At 45.3% G+C, this 22,868-nt stretch overlaps 2 protein-coding genes across 3 annotated transcripts in view; both read right to left on the bottom strand.

Annotated features, from left to right (window-relative positions):
- The window catches only part of si:ch211-266k8.4 (TBC1 domain family member 16), a 33,993-nt gene extending 13,368 nt beyond the window's left edge, over positions 1 to 20,625 (bottom strand). Inside the window, exons 1-10 of the mRNA XM_012839065.3 lie at positions 20,344 to 20,625; positions 20,158 to 20,245; positions 19,778 to 19,885; positions 19,091 to 19,250; positions 18,808 to 18,933; positions 17,757 to 17,880; positions 17,486 to 17,555; positions 16,304 to 16,418; positions 15,037 to 15,154; positions 11,965 to 12,077 (exon numbers count right to left, since the gene is read on the bottom strand). Of these exons, the coding sequence (XP_012694519.2) occupies positions 11,965 to 12,077; positions 15,037 to 15,154; positions 16,304 to 16,418; positions 17,486 to 17,555; positions 17,757 to 17,880; positions 18,808 to 18,933; positions 19,091 to 19,250; positions 19,778 to 19,885; positions 20,158 to 20,245; positions 20,344 to 20,483 (1,162 nt within the window). The 5' untranslated portion in view covers positions 20,484 to 20,625. The remainder of the gene's footprint in view (positions 1 to 11,964; positions 12,078 to 15,036; positions 15,155 to 16,303; positions 16,419 to 17,485; positions 17,556 to 17,756; positions 17,881 to 18,807; positions 18,934 to 19,090; positions 19,251 to 19,777; positions 19,886 to 20,157; positions 20,246 to 20,343) is intronic.
- A 509-nt stretch (positions 20,626 to 21,134) lies between these two features.
- LOC105910408 (filamin-C-like) overlaps positions 21,135 to 22,868 on the bottom strand; it is a 23,970-nt gene continuing 22,236 nt past the window's right edge. For both annotated transcript variants that reach the window (XM_012839120.3, XM_012839121.3), the window contains 2 exons: positions 22,213 to 22,434; positions 21,135 to 22,053 (listed from right to left, as the gene is read on the bottom strand). In XM_012839120.3, the coding sequence (XP_012694574.2) occupies positions 21,866 to 22,053; positions 22,213 to 22,434 (410 nt within the window). In that variant the 3' untranslated portion in view covers positions 21,135 to 21,865. The remainder of the gene's footprint in view (positions 22,054 to 22,212; positions 22,435 to 22,868) is intronic.

The following is a 22,868-nucleotide window of genomic DNA, read 5'->3' as shown; positions in this document are numbered from 1 at the left end:
GACAGGGTGTTGATCTGCTGGGGCAGAGGGCACGGCATGTTTCCAGGCTATAATTTGCTCTGTGAGATGACTGTTAATGGAGCGAGACACCGCAGACTTCCCACTGGCATCTGTTTCAAAGAGGGGGAGCCAAACAGATTACCAGATGATGCAAAACCAAAGGATCACCCCCACAGCCTAATGCAATAATAACAGAGCTGCATTTCTGAAGAGGGATGACGGATAATCCGCTGATGACAGTAAAGATTTTCAAAGAAGGAGGAGCTTTTGGTTTTGTTCATCGGCATTCCCTTCAGGGGGAGGCAGTGTTCAGTGTTTTATTTATTTATTTTTTTTACAATGAACATACTGAAAAAAGGTGAACTGGAAGCACTACAACAGCTCCATCAATTTAGCTACTCAAATTCAGCCAAACAATTAAGCTACAGTAATCAAGGCTTGATGTCAGTTTTGACACTGCATGCAAGGGTTAAACAACAGACCAAGGCTCCAAGTGGAATTCACAGATTGATGATTTAAACATTCTTATACAGTATATTGAAATTATTATTTTCTTTCTGACTACAAACTGAAGTGCTGACATTGTGCAATGTTGCATGTGTGAGACAGTCTGGTAATTTATGTTTAGGCAAAGACGGTGGGTATCGATATCAGTTCCAAACCAGACAGGTTTGGAGATGTCCGTGAGTTTGGCTCCAGGTGATGTTCAGAGGGGCCACTCTTTCTCTCTCTCATTAGGGCTTGAGTCACGCCAGAGACAGACAGAGAGAAAGAGAGAGAGAGAGACAGAGAGAGAGAGAGAGAGAGGGAGAGGGAGAGAGAGAGAGAGAGAGAGAGAGAGAGAGAGAGAGAGAGGGAGGGAGAGAGAGAGAGAGAAAGAAAGAAAGAAAGAAAGAAAGAAAGAAAAGAGAGAGAGAGAGAGAGAGAGAGAGAGAGAGAGAGAGAGAGAGAGAGAGAGAGAGAGAGAGAAAGAGAGTCTCTGTTCAGCATGAGGGTCATGGCTGACACCCAGACCCGGCCCAATCACTGAGACCATGACACACAGCTCCAGGAGTTGTGGTACTTTGAGGAAAGTGGCCTTGGATAGCCTATCTTGGGACTTCCCTTGGGGATGTGTTTCTCAAGGACACTCCTTCTCAATCATTCATACCTCTGGTCACAACAGGCCTTCATAATCTTTATGAGGCCTGGGGGTTAGCCACTCTGGGCCTATGGGAAATTTCTATTGAAATCTACTTTGGCAAGATGGCAGTTCAAGACACATCTGGTCAAGGCTGAACTTGACTGAATCACCAGCCAGGGTCATCCGGTAAATTATGCAAAAAGGGAGCCATTCCCATCAAAACAAACTGTAAGGGAGTTTGTCAAGCAGATGACAGCTGCCAGACATCAACAATATTCATTTCCCTTTCAAGTGACAAGCCGTCAAGCCATGCTCTCAAGCACTCAGTGAAAGGATGCAGGAGAAAGATGTGCTCACAAAAAGCCTTCCGAACGTCGTTCCACTGAACATCTCCAATACTTTACTTTACCGTTCTGTGAGACATGAGTTGCTAAAACAGCATCTCTTTCATAAGCACACCTGCTTTCTTTCTTCCTTCCATTAGCCCTGTGTTCTTCTGCCGCTTGTGAATTCAAAGGATGTCTCAGAAAAAGCCCCAGGTCACTATGCGGACCACTGACTCAACCTCTGCCTTAACTGCTGATCAAGCTCTTTCACGCAAAGTGAGATGCAGTAACTTCAGGAGTGGTTCATTTTATTATTTTTTTGTTGGGGTTTTGGCAGAAGAGTTTGCATTCTCTTCCAGGTAAACCTCAAGAGGATCTGTTCCAATACTGCTACTTCTGTTACTTATCCAGTGAAACCTTGGTAAATCTCAAAGGGCTTCCATGGATTTCCTGTAATTTCTCAACACTTAAGAGGGGAGAACGGGAGAGAACTTTTCCAACGGGAGAGAACTTTTTCACCGCTGTTCCGTTTAATTCTGAGTCACTGAAATATCTTCATAACTCTCTCAGTTGCAACCTCTACCAGTGATGCGCTGATGAAGACACATTAACTCCTGACAAGCTGCCACTGTGGCATTCACCCAAAGGAACTCTGGGACACAGTGAGTCTGTCCAGACAAAAGACAGTCTTTTCTCTTTATCTCTCCAGGAGGAATCCAACGACAGTATGGGACAACAATGGGCCAGCCCTCTAGGCACAGATCAGACCTTCACGTAAGCCTGACTTCAAACACCCGATCCTCCCATCTTCTCCTTGTGGCATCGAATGTACTTTCACTGGGCAAAGCAGCCTCTACCAGGTTCACAGGTCAGGAGATGAGGAAAGATTATCCAGCACATGCAGGTATGAGGGCCCTTGGTTAAGTAGCACACATTAGCATGTCAAACCTCATAAGTCTTAGTTTGGCTTCTTGGAGTATGTTGTTAAAGAAAGAAGTTTAGATACATTTGCAAATGCTACCCCCCCCCCCCCCCCCAAAAAAAAATTGCCTGTCAAGATGTGACAGTTATATTACATCCCTTCAATGAGGTCAGACCTGATTAACATTACTCAGACCATTACTCATGCTAGTCGGCGGTTAATATGAGGCTGTGGGATTATAAGGGACTGCAACCTGTATTTACCCACTGGGTCACAGTCAGGGTTAACATCACACACACTCACTCACTGGAGCTGTGTGAACTTGCATGCATCTTATCAGCAGCTCATCTCCCCAAACATCAAAGACACCCTTTACTTTACTACAAAGAATCAGCGCACTTTCAGCTCAGAACACAGGAGATCTCTCTTTCCACAACTTCACCCTGTGGGAGGGCTGATGTAGAGACAAGCGCACACACACACGCACACACAGGCACAGGAGAGAAGGCGCAGGAGAACAGACTCATTCTGCTACAGCAAAGCTGAAACAGTGCTGGGGTTCCTTTCACATTCACAAACACAGGAGTGCAATCTCACCTCCGCAGGTTTCCTGAAAGCCGACACATGGAAGCATGGAAACGACCTGGCAGATAACGGAGAGCGCGGCTAATGAAAGTGCTTGCAGCTCAAAGATGAGGTCATCAGGTTCATCAGGTGCCTTTCGGTGAGAAAGCCTGAGCTGTGTAATCAAACGTCAGCATGACATCAAACCTGTGAGTTTTAAGGAGCCCTCGCAAATTAAGGCCCTGCAATTATTATCACGTTTGATAACAGAAAGCAAACAAAGCTAGCCACCACGATTAGCGGTCCGGTAAGGGTGGACATTTTAGACACACTGAAGAAGGCCAGAGGGCAACCTCTAGAGGAAAGCTGATAAAACGGAGGGAAAACAAGGACCAATGACAAAATAGGGCCAGGGCCAAGGAAGGCTGGGACTCAGGGACCCGGTCTGAACCAACACAAAGGAACTTGCTGATTGCATGCCTGCTTTCATATGATCCTTTTGAAGTGTGTGCCAAACCACTCCTGGGTAATATATCAAAATACAAAAAAATGCCTTAGCGGTGGGGAGAAATATTAGTGCAAAAATGAAGCTGTTCAAATAACTTAATGCGCACTGCTTGAGAGTGTCCTCGTATGCTAGATTGCGTGGTGAGTTATGGCAGTTCCTCACAAAGCCTTGGACTCCCTTTCATAACAGTGTTTTCCTAGTGCCAAGCTCTTAAGATTAAACAGTGATTAACCAAAAGAGATTGAATAGTCTCCTCCATCTTTGGCATTTAAAAGTAATAGCCTTTGCGGATAAACTCTGTACTTAAACCAAAGAAAAACAAGAGGATTTAAGACTCCATTGCACGGATCGCATTCAATTATAGTTCATAGACAAATACAGATGGGACCTTCTGGTTCGACATCCGGTTCAAGCATTTAATACCGATGTCAATTTGTCTCAGACTAGATTCATAGTCAACCACAACTTACTGGGATGCCATGACAACCTGCGAGAGGATTTCTACCACTATGGGGGACGAACTGCTGTGTCCTACAACAAAATATTACACCGCTAATTATTTCATTTTGAGAAAAAAAAAAACTGACTAGTAGACACCTCCCACTGACGTACACAGTTTTTAACATGTGGATAATGAGAGAAGAAACACTCGCTCCCAACAGCTAAGCAGGTGCCCCTGAAACTGCCCTCTGGGGGCTTAATCCACAGCAATCAAAGGGACGACCCAGGGAGCGGAGACCCTGACACCTTCAGGTCCATGCTGGGTCAGGGTTCCTCACAGTACTCATTAAGTAATGTAAGGACACCACGGAGATAGGGAGGCAGAGATTAGAGAAGGGAGCTACAGGCTGTGGTCAGACCCATGCATCTAATCAAGCACTGTAACACTCAAGCCCCACACAGCTTAGTGAAGACAGGGTGTGTACCAATGACAAACCACCGACACACAAAGCCACACACAAAACACTCATTTCATGGCTGACTGAAACCTACAGAATAGGCATAAGGCATAGTTTATAAAGATACGTCTGAGACCAGAATAAATGAATGATTACAACCACTTGGGTTTACCTGGGCATTAAGGGGTAATTGTAGACCTTGGCCTAAATTACAGCAGGGGCTTGTGCAGAGCAAGAGAGACATGTTGCTGCAGGAGGCGAACAGACCACACAGTAGGAAGGCAGCAAACTGCGTTAGCTACGCTTAAGGGAACGTTCTTCACCGCTGTTGGTCAAGAAACCGCTTTAATTGTTGAATACAGATGCATTACTTTGGTAACTTGGACTGTTTGAAACAAGTTAAACTATATGGTATTTATATTAATATACATTTATGGTATATTTAAAAGATTTAACATGAAGTATTTGTAGATTGCAATACATACCCAAGTAATAACAAAGACAGGCCAATATGAATTTGAGTCTAAATCAAGACATACATTTTCCATTCCATTATTTGGTCTCACTAGCCAGATGTTTGAGAAGGCCAGTCATATCTAAACCTGTTGAACGCAAGCATAATCACGTCCAAATACAGTAGTACAATACTATCACCATGACTACAAAACATCAACAAATAGTGACCTAGACAAATCCATCTTATTTGAGAAAAAAGGTTTGAGTTTAAGGAAAGAAGGAGAGGAACCCCATTCAATCAAGATCCTAAACTCACTGTCAAAAATGCAAGGACTGAATCTGAAAGGTCTCAACCAAACCGCTCTCTGACAGTTGTGAAACTGGTTTCAGGCGACCAGTTGTCAGCAACCGACAGCCTTAAGATGTCTTTATTCATCCTGCACAGAAGCAACCAGTGACATGTCAGTGTGTGTGTGCCTTGCCCCATTCTTTGATTCCTTTTTAGCTTGTGTGAATCTCACCTCGTCGTGGGAACAGCAGTCATCTTGAGTGATACCCAGTTGTGGTACAACAAAGGGGGGCGGGAGACAGGGGCCAGGCAGTCCACCATTGTGTGGGGATCTCCTCATCTATCAATCAGCCCTCGCTCGTCTGGTTCTTGATAGCCTTCCATCAGCTTTCGCAGCAAAATCAATCACTTGGGGGGTCATATTACAAAGGCTCCTTAAATCAGGAGAAAATAGACCCCTTAAGCATATCTCTAACTCTATACTCCATCCATCTCAGGCAGTAATCAGATCAACACAGTGGCTGCATGCATTACGGCTGCTGGCTCCCATCAACTAGGATGGCAGATAATGGCTGCAAACTCGCTTGAAGTCTTGAAAAATGGTCGGGAACATCCTGATTGCTTGTAGGCAATAAATGTCGTCCCAGCTGGAGCAAATGTGACACTGTGCCAGTTTAAATTAACACTGCGTTAAAAAAAAAAACTGGATGAAAATGAATTGGCAAGAACACTTGACTACAAGTGAAGCCCCATTCCACAACACTGCCACTCCCATGAGTGAACATTAATCATCTAGGCTCTCAAACTACTACCTCCACATCCGGAGAGTGGGAAGTCTTCTTTTTCAAGAGGTACCCCCCCCCCACCCCCACCCTCTCCGCAATCATTTAAAACCTTCTCTAGTTCTGTTGCCCAATTACACCGTGACTGAGGAATTTTTTTTTCCGCCTTTTTAAATCTCTCAATCACAGAGCCTTTGTTTGTTATGGCGGGGCAGAGGCGTAGAGGGTTTCGCCCAGAGAATAGAGAAAGGGGAGTACAAGACGATCGCTTGCCTTAACCTCTGAGACCTGAGCTTTGACCCGACCACACCCTCTTGATTCTGGGTTCAGGTTTTAATGGGGCTTTAAGCCTGCACTGAGGTCAAAAGGTCAACACGGAGGCCAAACGGCAAACAAAGCCCTCGAGAAGGAGCTGCTTGAGCTGGAGGGAGGAAAGGTGGGCACCTCGGCCTCTGTTTTCCACCCTCAGGGGTCTTCTTCGAGTCAACACCATCCCTATTAGCTTCATAATTACAACATTTCCACTGTCAACGGGTAAATTATGATTGGCGTAATGACCTCTGTCATTCCCTCTTCAAGCCTCAATGAAAGAGACCCAAGATAAGCCCTGCTTCATGTTGCTGCTCCAGAACTGACCTCTCCCTCTGCGTCCACAGCAATTTGACAGAAATGACATTTCTGGCTTTGGTGAAACAGTGCAGCCTTCATGACCACGGCAGAGAGTTTGTGAGTTTGTGTAAGTGTGAGTGTGTGTGTCCGTGTCCAGCTGTGTATGTTTGTGTGTACGTGTGTGTGTATGCATGCATGTTCTTGTGTGCGTGTGGTGGAGAGGGGGAGGGTGGCGGCAGAGGGGCAGTGGGGAGATTTAGGACCAAATAACAGGCCATGTCAGAGAGAGACAGAGAGAATGCAAGCCTCATCCCTTCGGAGGATGTGTTGAGCCAGGCGCCTGAGTAAGAGGATCACTCCCGTTGCCTTGAAAGGGACAGTGTCTCCAGATGGCTGACACACTTACACACGGATTCCACTGCATTAAAGCTCTGCCCTTTTGTGTCTGCTAAAGACCTTGTCACTTCCTCATTCCTCTTCATGCCGGAAAGAGGGGTGAAAACATCACACACCACTCGAGCGATGACTCACGCCTGTTCAGGTGGCACAGTCACAACACGGAAGTCATGCAGTTGTGCACATCGATTATTTTCCCCCGTAAGGAGGAAGAACTGGTGCAAAGTAATTGAAATGCAGCAGCTGTTACTCACTATCGGCTGCTATTGGCAGCTAGGCACGCTAACAAATGCACGGAACGTGAGACGTCGTGAGAAATCACAAAACGTTTGCTTATTGCCGCTGGCCCGGTCATGATGGCTTCTTACGGTATTACAGACAAATTCTTTTGAGGAAACAAATCCGGAGTAAGCCCGGCTCAGCTCCAAACGGGCCCAGTCCACTGGGTCCACCCAGATGAGGGTTCATACCAACAAATGGACGGCAGGCAGGCAGGCAGGCAGGCAGCACACAAGGCATTTTAAGCCCATAACGCCAGCTCTGTGGAGAGGAGAAGTCTCACATTAGCAGCGTGTGCTCATAAGCCCTCGAATTATACCAAATCCTATGTTTCCACAGCTGAGTCAACATTAGGAAAGAAGGAATAATTCATTATTTAAAGATGCCTTGCTGAGAAAGGTTTTAAACAGGGCGCAAAAGATGGATCCTTCATGCAAACTCACAGAATAAAAACCATGGATGATGGAAGAAAGGAGCGGACTCAGTTATTTTCTGTCACTGTGATGACAGCGTGTTCAATACAGACGAGTCAGAGGTCCTCTTCTGAGAGTGCTATTATTAGCAACGTCTGCAGTTAGCATCTCACTTCGGACAGGTATATAAATAGCTTCCAGCTCATCCAAATTTACCTGGAGCCATTCGGTGGCTCACTGACAGACAACAGCCCACGGCAAAAATGTCAAAAAGGATTACCAATTGCTAATTTCAACCCATATACCAAAGAGGCCGGGAGAACTTTCAAAGGGTCTTTGCGATCCAGGACCTTCAGGGTCATTAGTGGCTTTTCTGTGATTTAAGAGGCAGCATGGGGTGTTCTGCCGTCGTCCTGGTTGGGTCCAAGGAATTTCACCTCTCTAACCTGTCCAAGGCCTGCTCTAAGCTCCCTGACTGAGCTCTGCATATAGCGGGTGCTCTCATCTCAACGGCAACCTGGAGCCAACAATAGCACTCCGGAATATTCCCGTCAGCTGACAGAGACACTCGATTAGCTGCGTGGACAACTTTTGCGCGGTGCAACATATCCCAAATGACAAAAAAGTGCATGGGAAGCAACTTAAACTTAAAAGCTGAATCACACTGCATATGCTAAGGTTACACGGAAAAACTGAGGTGCAAGCAGAACTTACGGTTTGGTGCTGGAGCAGTCCCACTGCCGCTAAGGATACGGTTGGTTCAGCTCATTCCACACGGAATTACACACAAATGCCACCAAACAACCAAACAATTGTCCTAGTGTCTGCTTGGGGGCAAGTTAAGGTGGTTTCATAATCGAAAAAATGGAAAGTTCTGTACATTTATAAAACTGTGTCTATAACTTTGTCACAGCATTAGCAATACCCCAATGCCACCGAGACTAACCCTAGACTTAAGCAGGCCCAGTTTTCATCTCCCCCTCCTACAGAGACAGATGTATTAAGTGGACAAGCTGGTGCTAATACACAAAACAATCATGACACCCCCTGAGGACACCTCCCAGGGCCACGCTGAGGCGCTGAGGATGAGGCATGGCAGGAGGTGGACACACAGCAACTGACAGAAGCACCTCTGAGGGTGATAAAGCAGCTGAGTCACTGTACCAGCAAAAAAAAGAGAGAGGGAGGGAGAAAAGGAGAGAGAGAGAGAGAGAGAGAGAGAGAGAGAGGGAGGTGAGAGTGAGGGAGAAAGAGAGGATGAGAGAGAGAGAGAGAGAGAAAGAGAATATGGCCAGCCACCTGCTAGCTCTGCTGCTGATGTGCTGAGGTGGCACCACATCCGTGGGCCAGACGGAGTAGCCAGCTCACCCAAGCACAATGCAATACTGCTACCTCTGCACACAGTTCATTTGTCTGCCCTCCCCTCCCCTCACCTCCCCTTCCCTTCCAGTCACACATTAGGGCCTCTTTCAAAAGCCTTCCCCTTTCTCACCTTGAAGGTCAGGCTGCTACTGCTTCATTTCATTAATCTCAGGGTTTTTCAGAAAGAAAACAGGCCATTAGAAGGCGTTAAGGTTTTTGTGAAGAAAACAAATGACACTCATTCTGCTGACTAAGTATATACCTCTTGCACAGATATAGTGTACAGTACAAGATACATCACATGTCCTCTAAACAACAGCTCTGAAAATATTTCTGGCAATGTTTACCAACTGCAAAGTGTTGTGAACCGAAATCAAAGTGAAAGCAAATAAGTCACTGTTAGCAACGGCTGGACAGTAGCCAGCACCCATAGCTGGCACGACCATGACAAGATGCAGCCACTGTGTGCTGTGGCAAGTAAATATCCTCACAAAACTAATGAAGAAAAAGCTGGACTTCTACTCTGTTCCCTGCTTAACACACACAGACAACACAATCTCTCACACACACACACACTGAGATACAAAGAGTGGCGAGTCCTCGCCAAGGGAAGGAGCGGTGTATATTTCCAGCGAGTGAGGGGCTCTGATTATGGACTGGTGTCTTTGTAGGCAGCCAGTGCAGACAGACCTGAGGATGACTCACACTGACTCACAGGGGAGACTGTTCAGAGCTCCATTGAGCAACGTGCTGCTGCCAAGGCTTTCAATTAGCTTTACATCAGGGGCCCCCCGGATCCACACCAACAACACGCCCCTCGGCAAACACACACTACCACCCAGCCACCCACACACACACACACACACACACACACACACACACACACACACGCTCTGAGTCACCATCTGGGCCTCTTGGAGTTTCTTCTTTGCCGCGAGCGATGAGTCACGCACAAAAAACGTACGCTACAATAGTTGGCCTTCCATCATGTCTGTCGTGAAGGAAGCCTCACCTGCACAAGCTTGAATATGGAGTCTACTAACAAGGCAGGAGGAAAGCAGAGCAGTGCCTCGAAACTCTCCCTCATGGTGTGAGAACCAGGGCTTCCAGAAAACAAGAGCTCGCCTTGGAGGGCCAGAGAAGCGCACTGAAGGAGGGGGGGTGGTTACTCAGGGACAACGAAACTCACTCCTTGGGGGGATGGTGGTTACGCAAGCGATGATAGCAGGGTAAATGAGGGCTCCCTTTCACTCTCTCTCTCCCTCGCTCACTCTCTCTCTACCTTGCTCTCTCTCTCCCTCGCTCACTCTCTCTCCCTGGGGAAAACAATAACAGGGGGCCAAGCCAGGAGAGGCACAGTCCCACAGCGAGAGGGAGCATCTGAGGACCTGAGCACCAGTCTCTGAGTAGGGGCAAGTGCGGCTCCACACAGTGGCTCCTTTCACTGGAAGTTCACTCCGGATCGTTCTCCACTGTGTGTGTGTGTGTGTGTGTGTGTGTGTGTGTGTGTGTGTGTGTGTGTGTGTGTGTGTGTGTGTGTGTGTGTGTGTCTCTCTCTCTTTCTCTCTTTCAGTGGTACGAGCACACTAATGATCCGTGTGATTCATTTAGTCACAACGAGTTTCGGGAGCCCCTGAGTTTGACGCTCTGTGCCGGAAGAAGAAGATCCACTAAACTACAGTCAAGCTAAAAGTGAATGGATCGGTACGGCTGTGGGTGGTGGTCAAACAAAGTTGTTCGGAGACAAATCATTTGAATGAAAAAGATTGAGGGAAATGAATGGGGAAGGTTCAGAGTCTTGTTTTTGGGAGGGGAGGGGTAGACTCTCTGATCAAAGCAAAGTAGTGGGAACAGTAGGAAGAGAGAGAGAGGGAGGTAGAGAGACAAAGATGGAGAGAGCAAGAGAGATGGGGAAAGAGAGAGAAAAAGGAAGAGATAGGCTCCATTTCCACCCCTCATTAAAGTCAGTGGATTGATGCGAGCACATGATGGGCAGTAGTTAAGGTAGTCTTCCCTTCTCCTTTGTCACTGGCCCTAGCGATAGCGACCATAGCGATAGCGACCATAGCGATAGCGAGCCTAGCAATAGCGGGCCGATCCGGTGCACACCCACCACAGACTCAGCTTTGTGCTACGCCGGTAACCGTCCTCCCCGGGGGACCTTGTAAACCCACCTCTGACATTTAGCACAGATAAAAAAAAACCTCGTCTTAACTGCTCATCCAATCAAACGCACAGCCATCGGAGCTCGGCTGCCTATCGGGGCGGCCCCTGGGGACGGCACGTTGGACAGTCAGGGGCCTCTCAGGTGTCCTCGTAAAACCATTACACTTGACCTTTAGTAATCCGTCAGCCTATCCGGTTACAGTGCAAGAGCACATCCCTGTTGGTTTGGGCACTCTATACAGAGAGGTAGGGCCAGGATAGGGGGAAAAACAATTAAGTTATGAGGATTACTGTGGAACAGGCAGAAGGAGGGGGGATTGCTGGTGCCCTTTAGAGAACAACATGGATTGGAACCATTTGTGTGGGTAGAGAGAGAGCACACAGCTGAGAATCAGAGTGTGTGTGTGTGTGTGTGTGTGTGTGTGTGTGTGTGTGTGTGTGTGTGTGTGTGTGTGTGTGTGTGTGTGTGAGAGAGAGAGAGAGAGATGGACCTGATAATAATTCTTCACCAGTCTAAATGTAAATGTAACCCAAAGGGTGACCACAATGTACACATTGAAAATGGCGTAAGTAATAAAAGTAATCACCTCAGATGCACTTTGACATACATACTTCTGCTCTCTGCACCATACAGTAATCACAAAAGGTGACAGCCCATCAGGAAAGATCAAGTCATTACCCCATACTTATTAACCTTAAGATAAGTGACGCAGGCATAGTTGAGGAACATCACGTTGGCTATCTGCAAGCTCCTCAAAGTGTGCAAGTGGAGAAAGTCTACATGAGTTATGGTCCCTCACAGTCCATTAGTGTCCTGCATGTAGATTCCTTCATCATCTTCTATACATTGGCTGGGATAAGGCAGCCTACCTTTGCATGGGTCTTCTCCAGTCTTCTGCGTGGCCAGGCTGTCATAGTCCTTCATCTCAGACTCCTGGACCTCAATGGCCCATATAGCCGGAAGCAGAACATGGTGCTTCGCGCTGTAGGGAAACACAGAGCACACAATAACATTAAAGCCGCTGTCAAACTGCATTAACCGCTTGGGACCTCTAGAGAGACAGGAACCACGTCTACCTCACGATGATTTTAGGGTGTGAACCACACAAAGAGAAGGTGCTATAATCCAGCTAAGATCCAGCTCCAGTTAATAGCACTGCTTACCAGGAAAATATATAAAAACACACAAATCAATCATTTCATTTGTGTACATTTTTAGTACACTTATAGGGAATACATTATTATTTTGTATTTCCTATATGTTTTCAGACAAACTACTACTACAGTTTGAACTATTCTCTCCATGTGTCATAATGTGTGACTCAGACACTCTTAAAAGTGCTGAGGGCAAAATCAGGACGAGGTGTGTTGTCATGGTGTATGAGCAGCCTTGCAGCGCAATGAGGGTATCCCTTAATCTGACATTAAAGGGGATTAGTGTGGACTCTCTCCTCAGATAATCCTCAGTGATTTGTGTGGAAATGAAAATGAAAATATATCAGTATTTCAGTTCAGTTTGTCTATGGTCAAACAGCGCATAGACAAACAGGTGCCTAGGGTGTCACTGACTGTACAAGTCTGAACAGGTTCAGCAGTCACTCAACGGGAACATAACGATCCCATTCTCAGCTGCAATCAAACAGCGAATGTCACCACCAGCCACTCAAGTAGCATGAGAAAAGAGGCGTGTGAGTGTGCGCGGGGGGAGGAGTTCTCCTAAAGTGACTGTCAGTGAAATGTAGCAAACAAATGACCCGTCAGGTCTTCAGGCAGTCCTGAATGTCAATGAATAGGGCTGTGTGTGTGTGTGTGTGTGTGTGTGTGTGTGTGTGGGTGCGTGTTTATGTGCGTGTGTGTGTGTGTGTGTGTGTGTGTGTGTGTGTGTGTGTGTGTGTGTGTGCATGGGTTCTGAGGTTGTATGGCATACTACTGAATCTGAAATTGACCAACGCCGTAGAGGGTAGTGATGTAAACCTTGATACGGAAGCTTCAAAGCTTGTGTCAAGAACGTGAAGCACTTCCTGTTGGAGCACCATATCGAGGCTTTCCACCACCAGGGAATAATCATTGTTTTACAAACTTAAAAGTAGACAAAAAAAAAAATCGGTGAAATGTATGTCTAAATCTATGTCTCCAAAATCTATGAAAGGCTAATAGATGGCACCAACGATGGGACTTAAAAATAGGGATGACGCTAACATTATCTAGCTAGCCAGCTAACTTAAACAAAGGCTGAGCGTCTCATTCTTTCATTCTTAAGACTTGCAATCTGATTAGAACTTGCCTGCATGAATTTGCTCAAATATGATAAAGTATATACTTGGGTGCTCTGAATGTCTTTCTCCTCGCACAATGTTACTTCTTGGTACGCCAATTGTCTTTGCTGCAATGGTTATAATTATGGTTCCCAACCAGGAGTTTCCAGAAATAAAGAAGGTTTAAGTAAAATAAAAAGTATATAAAAAAGAAAAGTGTAAATAGTTCTAGTTTAACTCTGTATGCAAGTAAACCTGCCATCTATAGTGTAAACACAAGAGGGCGCATTTTGGCAAATATCAGCAACACCAATATGAGGAGGTCGAAATTGATTTGAACCGATAAGCGTCAATGGGGGCCAATAGTGGCAGAACCGATATATTATCGGTCTATTTCTAGTGAACAACTGCTAAAACTAAACATCCTTTAAGAGATCCACGGAACCTTCATCTGTAACTTGCAGTGGCCACTCCCCCACTCTCTTTCTTTCTCCTCCTCCTCCCTCTTTCTCTCTCTCCTCCTCTCCCTTTCCGTTTCACTGAGCGAATGAGATGCGGTGTCAGGAAGTAAAGAGAGCTCTGGCCTTGGAAACAGGGAAAGCACTTAGCTGTGACCTCGCTGGCACCAAACACACTACCATAGCAGACAAGAGCCCAACTCCGTACACACCTTCACTCCAGAAGAGCTTAGAGCCCACAAGTTACATCTTGACATCAGCAATTCTTTAAAAAAAAAAAAGAATTCCACGACAAGTTTAAGAAACAATACTGATCGTCATACTGGCTAAAATTGCAGAGGGCCTAGAAAACTGGGTTTCTCAGGGCAACACGCCATAGGCAAAGCCGGACACGGGGAGCGTAAACACCCAGAGCCAAATCACAACAAAACCCCACAAACTGGGACGAATAGCACTGTTGCCATAACTACTCTCCCAGCCATTCAAACAAAGCTCCGATTAGAAAGGGCCCCTAACTCGAAACAATGACAAGTCACCCTAACTTGCCAATAAAAGCTTTGCTCGCTGTCAAGCCAGTGTTGAGTCCAAGCAGTAGACTCCTGTGTAGCTGCCTCGATGTTGTCTTGCCCCATTAATACAAAGTCGTAGATAAAAGATGAGTCTGCTAGGAATCCACATATAAATAATGTAATAGGATTCAAAATACAAATCTTAGGAGAATAACTCCAATGCTATTTTTCATAGCCATTCTAATATCCAAAAACAAAGATGTGGCTGCTGCATTTCTTTTCACTTCATGGAGTGACACAGGATTGGTTTCATTTGTTGATTCAAATTCTGTCAATTCAGGATTACCATCATGGTTCACTGAATGGTTAAGAACTCATTTCTCATTTATGCCCATCTGGGACAGAGCTCTCGGGATTTGTGCTTGCTCCCAGCTTCAAAATGCTCTTTGCATATTGGTAGAAAAATTGGAAAGCTATAAACCCCCCCCCCAAGTCAGCCAGGTTTTGTGAGAAAAGAGCGCACTTTCGTTTTCTGCAAACAGGCACTTTGTTATGTTAGCCCCATGAATTTGTTGCTTTATCGGTGCAATCGTTCCATGGTCTGTGGTGGTTCCCACAACAAAATCAGCCCCCATCAAGTCTAGTCTAGGCTAGGGTACCGTGTGAGTGAGAGTGTGTGTGTGTGTGTGTGTGTGTGTGTACGGGATGAGGGGGACTCACAGTTCCACAGGTACCCGGAGCAGGAGTGGCAGCATGGTGGCGTGGTCGGTCAGGGCCATCAAACGTGGCTCCAGCAGGGATAGGACTGCGAGAGCGGCACGGAACACACCCGTCATCCCTGAATTGAGAGAGGGAAAAGGGAGAGAGAGAGAGAGAGAGAGAGAGAGAGAGAGAGAGGAAGAAAGGGGAAGAAAGAGAACAGGTTTGATTATGATTTAAAGAGAAGAGGTAGCCTAACTTAGTTCTGTGACATTGAGCTCATCGTACATGAGACTGTTGCCTTCTTCACATCAGGAGTTATACAGATTGAAGGACAAGGCATGACGTACAAACTATTCTGTTTTTCAGATGAACAGTCTTGGTAAAAAGTTCCATATGATAATCTCATGATGAACTTTGGCTATACCCAACCTTGATGAATGAATGCATTTGAGCATGTTCCAAAAAACTAGTCACCTAAAAAAGATACCTCAACAAAATAGTAAAACCCCACATAATGTGAAAATGTAAGCTCTTAAACTCCTTGCCAACCTCTGATACCTACAGCAGCAGCTCCAGGACAAATACATGGGGCCTCCCAGTAACAAAGACGCTTCACTCAGAGTCATTTGTTCCTGTCCTTTCTTACACTGCAGCGGGGCCTCCCAGGTGAGCTTTGTGGGCGAGCCGTGATGCATTGAGACCTCTGCTCAGAGAGGTGGACAGCTTCTCTCCCGCGGGACAAAAGGGCCCCGGTCAGGCCAGGAGGTCGAGCAGAAACGTACGCTAACGTGAGCGCCACGGACCACTGATCCTCTACAACTCTGGACGGCTTTGCAAGTTAATTCCACGTGAGTGTGTGGTCTGCCAAACAACAGCAGCAGCAGCAGCAGCAACAGCAACCAAAAAAAAAAAAAACACCTTGGCAAAAAAGCCGAATGACTGCTGCCACCACAAATCAGCAAACAGGATGCCCAATAAACAAGCAGCCGCGTTGCTCAAGCTGATTTTGTCATACTTCTTTGTTTGCCCTGCTTACAGCTAAGCAGTCAAGAGACTTCGATTCTGCTTCAGATTTGTTATTGTCTGAGCTTGTTTTTTTTTTTTTTGCTCTGGTGTGATAGGGTCACGCTTTTTTTTTTAAACAACCTACTACCTCACTTACACACCTAGACAGCATCATTACTTTGACTTTCTTGTGTCCTCCACCTATGAGGTCAAGCACAGTATTTAGCATTGCACACAGACAGTCGTCTACAGGTCACACAGATCAAGAATGGAGTTGTACCCTGAAGCATAATGAGGTCCCACACGGCCAACACCGAGTCCCAGCACGGCAGGCAGGTGAAGAGGGCCAAGAACCAAGGCATCGCGTAGTATAGCGGCATCACCCCACAGTTCTCCTGTGCACACAGTAAGAAGACAGGAGTGGTGAGAACAGAGACCCAGATCATGGCAGATAACACATAATGACGTTGCACATAACAACCCACTTCTACGTCAGAGTGGTCCGGCTGTAGAGAGCGCCTGGCCATTCAGAATACAGCCTCTTAGAGTCAGTGTCCGTGGGGGGGGGGGGGGGGCTAGCTATCCAGCTTAATTAAAATGAGATGGCACTCTTATTGAGTCTAACCCCTCTTAATCCAGAATGTCTAGAACAGCACTCTGCAATCTCAACCGATGGGCGGTTTTCTTTTTTCATTAATTTCAGCTAAAAGGTGCTGACTCAGCGTGTGTGATACAGCAGATCAGGGGTGGGGCGGAGTCTTTAATAAAGTCACAACATCATCCACTTAAGTGCATTAGTTAAGACCCCCACCCCCCAACCCAAACACACACAAACACACACACACACTCACACACACACACACACACACACACGTGGTACAAACAACGGCCAACTCCAGGAGGAGGGCACCTAACTAGGTGAGGTGTGAGGTTATTTTAAAAGGGGAACTGGGGTGATCATCGTTAGTGAATGAAAGAAACTGAGATTTCTACTGCCATTTTTCTTCCCACTCAAACTCAGCCATTTACAAGATGTCATCTTTAATTCATTGCAAACCCAACAGTGCTTCAGGAAGAGTAAAAGCATGTTTTATTCTCTATGCTCTATGTAGTGAATGGGAATGTGTGTGTGTGTGTGTGAGCGGGAGTGATAGAGAGAGAAAGAGAGAAAGAAAGAGAGAAAGAGAGTGTGTGTGTGTGTGAGCGGGAGTGATAGAGAGAAAGAAAAAGAGAAAGAGAGTGAGTGTGTGCACGAGAGAGTGACTGAGTTCTGAGGAAATCTGAGCACCCTTCACCAGCAGAAGCTGAGCTGCTCACCAGAGGAGGGCTTCAGTTAAATGCCAACCCTTATCCACCAAGCTCAAATCACCACTAACCTGCTAAATCCTATCAAACTGCTTGGTAGACATTCAAACACTTATCATCACATAATCAAACTGGGCACACATGAACACATACTGACCATGTGCCGCGAGAGAGAACACCTCCTGTGTTTCAGTAACAGCTGAAAGACTGCTACCTGGTGTTGGATTCTGCACAGGACAAAAACATGGACATAAAAAGCTGCACAGAGCTGTCAGATATGTAAGGATCGTTATGATATAAACAGGGCATATACGCTCACAGCAGATTTGCAGGAAAATAAGTGGGAAAACTACTTCTGAGACGATGTGTCTTAGTATGGTGTCAGCTTAAAAGCTTAAGAAAAAAAGGTTCACTAAGCACATTCGTACTTCTCTGATGAAAGGTCAAAAAGCTCGGATAGGTATTTTGGCTTCTGGAGAAGAACCACCAGAGCCCAGAATGCCTCCTCCTCACTCAGGTGCATCAGGAGAACAGCAGCGATGCAGGCCATCCCTAAATAGAGAGAGCAGGTAATGATTAAGTCTAAATACATTAGAGAGCCAAAGGGGGAATGAATATGTAAAATGTTTGTGATAGCTCTTGCATTCAGCATACCCCCAGCACCTGGGGTATATCAGGCAATAAGCCAGTTTTTTGCCCTCTACTGCCCCCTGCTGTCTTCAGGAGGTCATTACATATATCAACGTATTGTCCATTGCAAGAGGAAAGTTTTTTAAAGAAACATTTTAAATATTTTTATATCTGTAATGCATTTGTAACGTGTGCTAAAACTAGTTAACTGACTACCTAAAAGGCTTGCAAAACGTTGTATACACCAACAGCAGCACACTTGGCACTGATAAAAGCATGGTGGCATGCCGTTGTCTTTTGGTAACATTGTGCTGTGAGACCCTTCCCTTCCATTTTCGCTGGGTTTCTGGCCTGGACCACAGAACAACATCGTGCATAGCCTGGACGGCTAGTGGGAACGGCAGGAGCGTTTATTTGTCCAAAGTTGTGCACAGTGTTTCTTTTAAAAATTCTAAATCATCTGAATTCTATTCATCTGGATTTCACCATAATGTATATAGAGTGGCCCTTATTTGAAAAAAAAAAATATTCTATTCATTTCTCATTAATATGCTGGAATGTGGGAGCCAATCCCTTGCTTATCCTTGAAACCATGCACAAATCCACTAAATATTCCCTCCAACATTCCTTAAATAATTAAGGGCTTCTATTTCCACCGCATTCCGTGTGCCACTGAACGTATCCAGTGAAACTGCAGTTGCAAATCAAGATACAGCGCATGCAGGGACATAATCAAAACCACAAGCAATTTGTTGAGGTTCTTGAGGTGAATCAACTAACAATGAGGGACATGACAAAATGCCATATCCCTCATTTTACTTTTGTTTTGGTCAAAGTGCCTAAATTTACCCTGGCTGTAACCAATCTGAGGGTTGTACTTGGCATAGGCTGTGAGAACACGGAAGAGCTTGGCTTGGCCTTCGATGGCTTCAGGACTCTCTCCCATGAGTGAACGATGGGTTGGAAATGACCTCTCTGTAAAAACAAATACAAATAATGATTTTCATCAATGGTATATCATCATCATTCAAACAAACAGATGAAAAGGAGCAAGTTGCTCACTTTGTGGCCAAATAATCAGTCGGTTAAATCAAACTGCACTATTAAGCAACCCAAACAGGCTAACACTCACGCAGGTCCAGTGCGATCTGCTGAAAGAGGGCCACATCCTCACGGCAGAAGCCTAGTCCAGGAAGAGACTGGGCCTGGCTCAAGGTGCTGAGAGCTGAGATGATGCTGTACTCGCTAACTCCCAGATCAACCAAGGGTTTGCGGATCTCATCCAAACATGCCTTCAAAAGCACAATGTATGCATTTAAGTCTCCAATAACGTTAATTATTTGAAAATGAGCCCTTCTTTTTCAGAAAAGGTTCCTCACATAAGTGCCAATTCATATGAAGCTTATACAAAAAAAATGAAACTAAATCCCTTTATTACCCCCCAACTACACTGCCGTTAGTTTACTGTGTATTAAACTGCTCCCTTTCATGCTCAATATTTGTCGATCAGATAGGACATGATCGAGGAACCTTTCCAATGAAGAACCCACAGGAGATTGTAAACAGATTCTATATTACCCAGTGTCCAAACCCAGGTGGGTGCATACACACATTGTACTAAAAGTCCATCTGTAAGGTCGAAATTGAAATTATTTGAAGTTATTCTTTTTTTAAGGATATTTTAATTGTTTACAGTCATTGGTATTGCTACTGAAGCAGAGGGGAAAACAGTGCCTTATCGGACTTGAATATGATCCTGTATGGTGAAAGATTTCGTTAGAGGTGGTAAGTGGGTTGTTTAAATGATCAAAGCTGCTACCTGGTAGTTGAAAACACCAGACTCCCTAATAGAGTCAAGGTCGAGCAGGCACTTCCATACTCTTCCTCGCAAGGAAGGAGGAATCCCCATTCGGATAAAGCGCTCAATCTGCCAGAAGAGAGTACAAATGTCAGTGAGAGCATTCTTTAGGAGTGACAAAAGAAGACGTCGAAGTTATCCGAGATTAACTGGAACTCAACAGGTTCATAGATGCTCTACATCAGCAGGCAATGTAGGCTACTAAAGTACATTTTGCTCCTTTGAAATAACAAAAGTAGGGCGTATGTATATGCTAGTAGGCTATTATCAACGGAGGAGTTCTGATCAATTTTAGTCTGATGGAAATGTTTATTGAATGAGGGTAATGATTAAAAAGATACCTGGCTTCGACAAATAAAACTGGACCCTTTCCAATAGCTCAACAGTTCGCATAACTGCTTTACTCTAACGGCGTCTGGTTGAGGGTAACTGTAGAGGAGAGCATTCGGTATTGTTGTTCAACAAAACCGTTTCAGTAGATTTCATGCATATTCATTTCAACACATTAGAAAAGATACGTAGACTACCTGTATTCATGAGATCGGTGGTTCAATTTTTGCTCTCTCTTTTTGCTGAGTGCAAAACCAAATTCATCGAAACCCAAAGTACTTTGACGCCTTTTGACAATTGGTGTTCTGATGCTAGAACTGGTGCTTCGTCTTCTCATTCTTAAAACGAATTGTTACAATTACAAACAAACAGTTAATTTCTAGTTTTATTCCATGTATGGCTTCAACTTGATTCTTACAATCAGGGTGTCCCTATTTTCCTGTTTGTCACAATCGCAACATTCAAAATAATCCGCCTTTTGGTCTCGCCCACTAGCTATAATTGAGTGACACTTGAAATTGTCCAGTCCGAATTGTCATTGGGTAAACTCGAACAAATGCATTTTACTCTTGCTGGAGGCTTACACAAGCAGACACACCGCGTCACCTACTGGAGTGGAGTGCGTAGAGACAAGACCTTTACAATGTGGTCGTTTTATAGACAGCAATTCTTAACACTAGTAAATGTTAAATAATTATGAATATCACCATTTCCCTATATCATAAATGCTTATCTTGTTTGCGTTTTGCTTTTTCTAAACAAATACAAAAATGCACTCTCGCATGCATACTTCACGGATATAACCAACTGTGTCCAGTAGATGTCATGGTATTATCATGATTCAGTGAGGCCTAAGCAACACTTCCACTGTTTATTTCCACGTTTTTAAAAGTAACTACTTTTGGTATAATCTTCAAATTCATGTTGAGGGTATATGGTCAGAGAACACTCAACAGATAGCTCTAAAATAAAACGCCTTCATGGCAAGTTGGCAATTGAGTTTTTTATTAGATCTGCAAGAACTTACCATTACATTTGGTTAATATAACAAAAACAAACTTATTATAAAGCATATAAAACCATACAATAACACACTCTAATACTGTTTAACATTCACACATTAAGCCCTGGCCTCCCAGGTTCTCCCAATTTGGATAGACACAGTAAGCAGGATGCTCACTTGATGTTGAGAACTATTGTCATTCACAATGTGTATGTAAATGTGTCTCAATTAGTCGCCAGAGACATCTTTCCAGTACAATGATGTTGCCAAACCAATTGATCAAATGTGACAGTTTGACAGTGTAAGAGTGTGTGTGTCTTGTCACAACTGAACAAGACTGATTCTCATAAAGCGTGCAAAATACAATGATTGATTTGACTGTTAAAGGTGTGTGGTATTGATCTAAATAGAGGAAAAACTGGTTGGTCTTACTTGGAAGTGGCTTAAGGGAGGGTGAACACTGCTGTGATACAGAGGAAGTACCCCTCAACAGCATAGAGAGTTAATATAAAATATTTGGCACAAAAAAGTGAAATTCTCATTTTTTCCCCCACAACGGAGAAAAAAAAGTCTTTGTAATTTTTTTTTTGCATTTTTTAGTGCATTTAGGGATTGGGGTATCAGTCCACAGAGGTGTGCATAGCAGCGTAGCACTTTGGGGTCATGGTGATGGCGGTGGTTGTAGGGATGGGATGGGGTGGGGGTGAGGGACGTGTTCAGGGGACGGTCACGTGGAAGGGGCTCCCTGGAACCGTGTCATCTCCCCACTTGACGATGACCATGTAGTTGCCATTCTCCTTCACTGTGTAGTTGACGTTGTAGAGGCGGTTTCCCACGTGCTTCACGTACACCTCTTCGCACGGAGTCCTCGGGCCGTGCACGCCAACCATCAGCATGTTGGTACCTGGGGCAGTGGTGGAGAGATGTCACTTCGGTGCCCAAAAGTATGTGGCATGCATGAATACGATGTTTTGTGTGTGTGTGTGTGAATGGCTGTATGTGTGTGTGTGTGTGTGTGTATGAGACACAGTGTACGTGTTTTCTTGGATGGGTGTCATCTCACCTGCTTTGCTGCAGTCCACGTTGAATGTGTTCTTCTGGCCCACCAGGGCTTTGGAGAGGCCGGGCCCTTGACAGACCACTTTCTTGGCGTCCGATGTGAGCTTGGCGCTGCCGCTGCTGGCCAGGGAGCTGTAGGCGCCGGCCATCTTGGAGGTCTTGGTGACCGTCTCCACCATGACCGTGGAGGTTTCATGCAGGCTGTGGCCTCCCGACAGACGCACACCTAAAGGAGCAGACAGACACTGAGCCGTTGCGTAAGGACAGGCAGTCACGACTCCGCGACTCTTCCGTTACATAAGCCTCGCATTGCCAAGGAAACCCCAACACACACACACACACACACACACAAGAGCGCTGTGGACTACTCGAGCACTCGAGAGAGAGAGAGAGAATGAGGGAGGGAGAAATAGAGATAGAAAGAGAGGGGAGATTTTTTGGAGAAAGCTTTGCAATAGAGAGTACTCTCCACTCTGTTTTTGTTCTTTTCTTAACCTGGAGGCTGTTTCACTCCACATACCAAGCAATGGATGCTTAGAAACATTCATCCTTCAGTTTATCCAACAGACAGATCACATGTCTACATGTTTCATGGTCTTCATGATTCAGGGCCTTCCTGAGCTATTGTATCCAATGCCGGCTACCCTACTTTGGTTAAAG

Source organism: Clupea harengus, chromosome 3 (genome assembly GCF_900700415.2).
Source record: "Clupea harengus chromosome 3, Ch_v2.0.2, whole genome shotgun sequence".
Lineage (NCBI taxonomy): Eukaryota > Metazoa > Chordata > Actinopteri > Clupeiformes > Clupeidae > Clupea > Clupea harengus.
The sequence above is the reverse complement of the archived record's forward strand: the minus strand, read 5'-3'. Positions and strand labels throughout refer to the sequence as shown.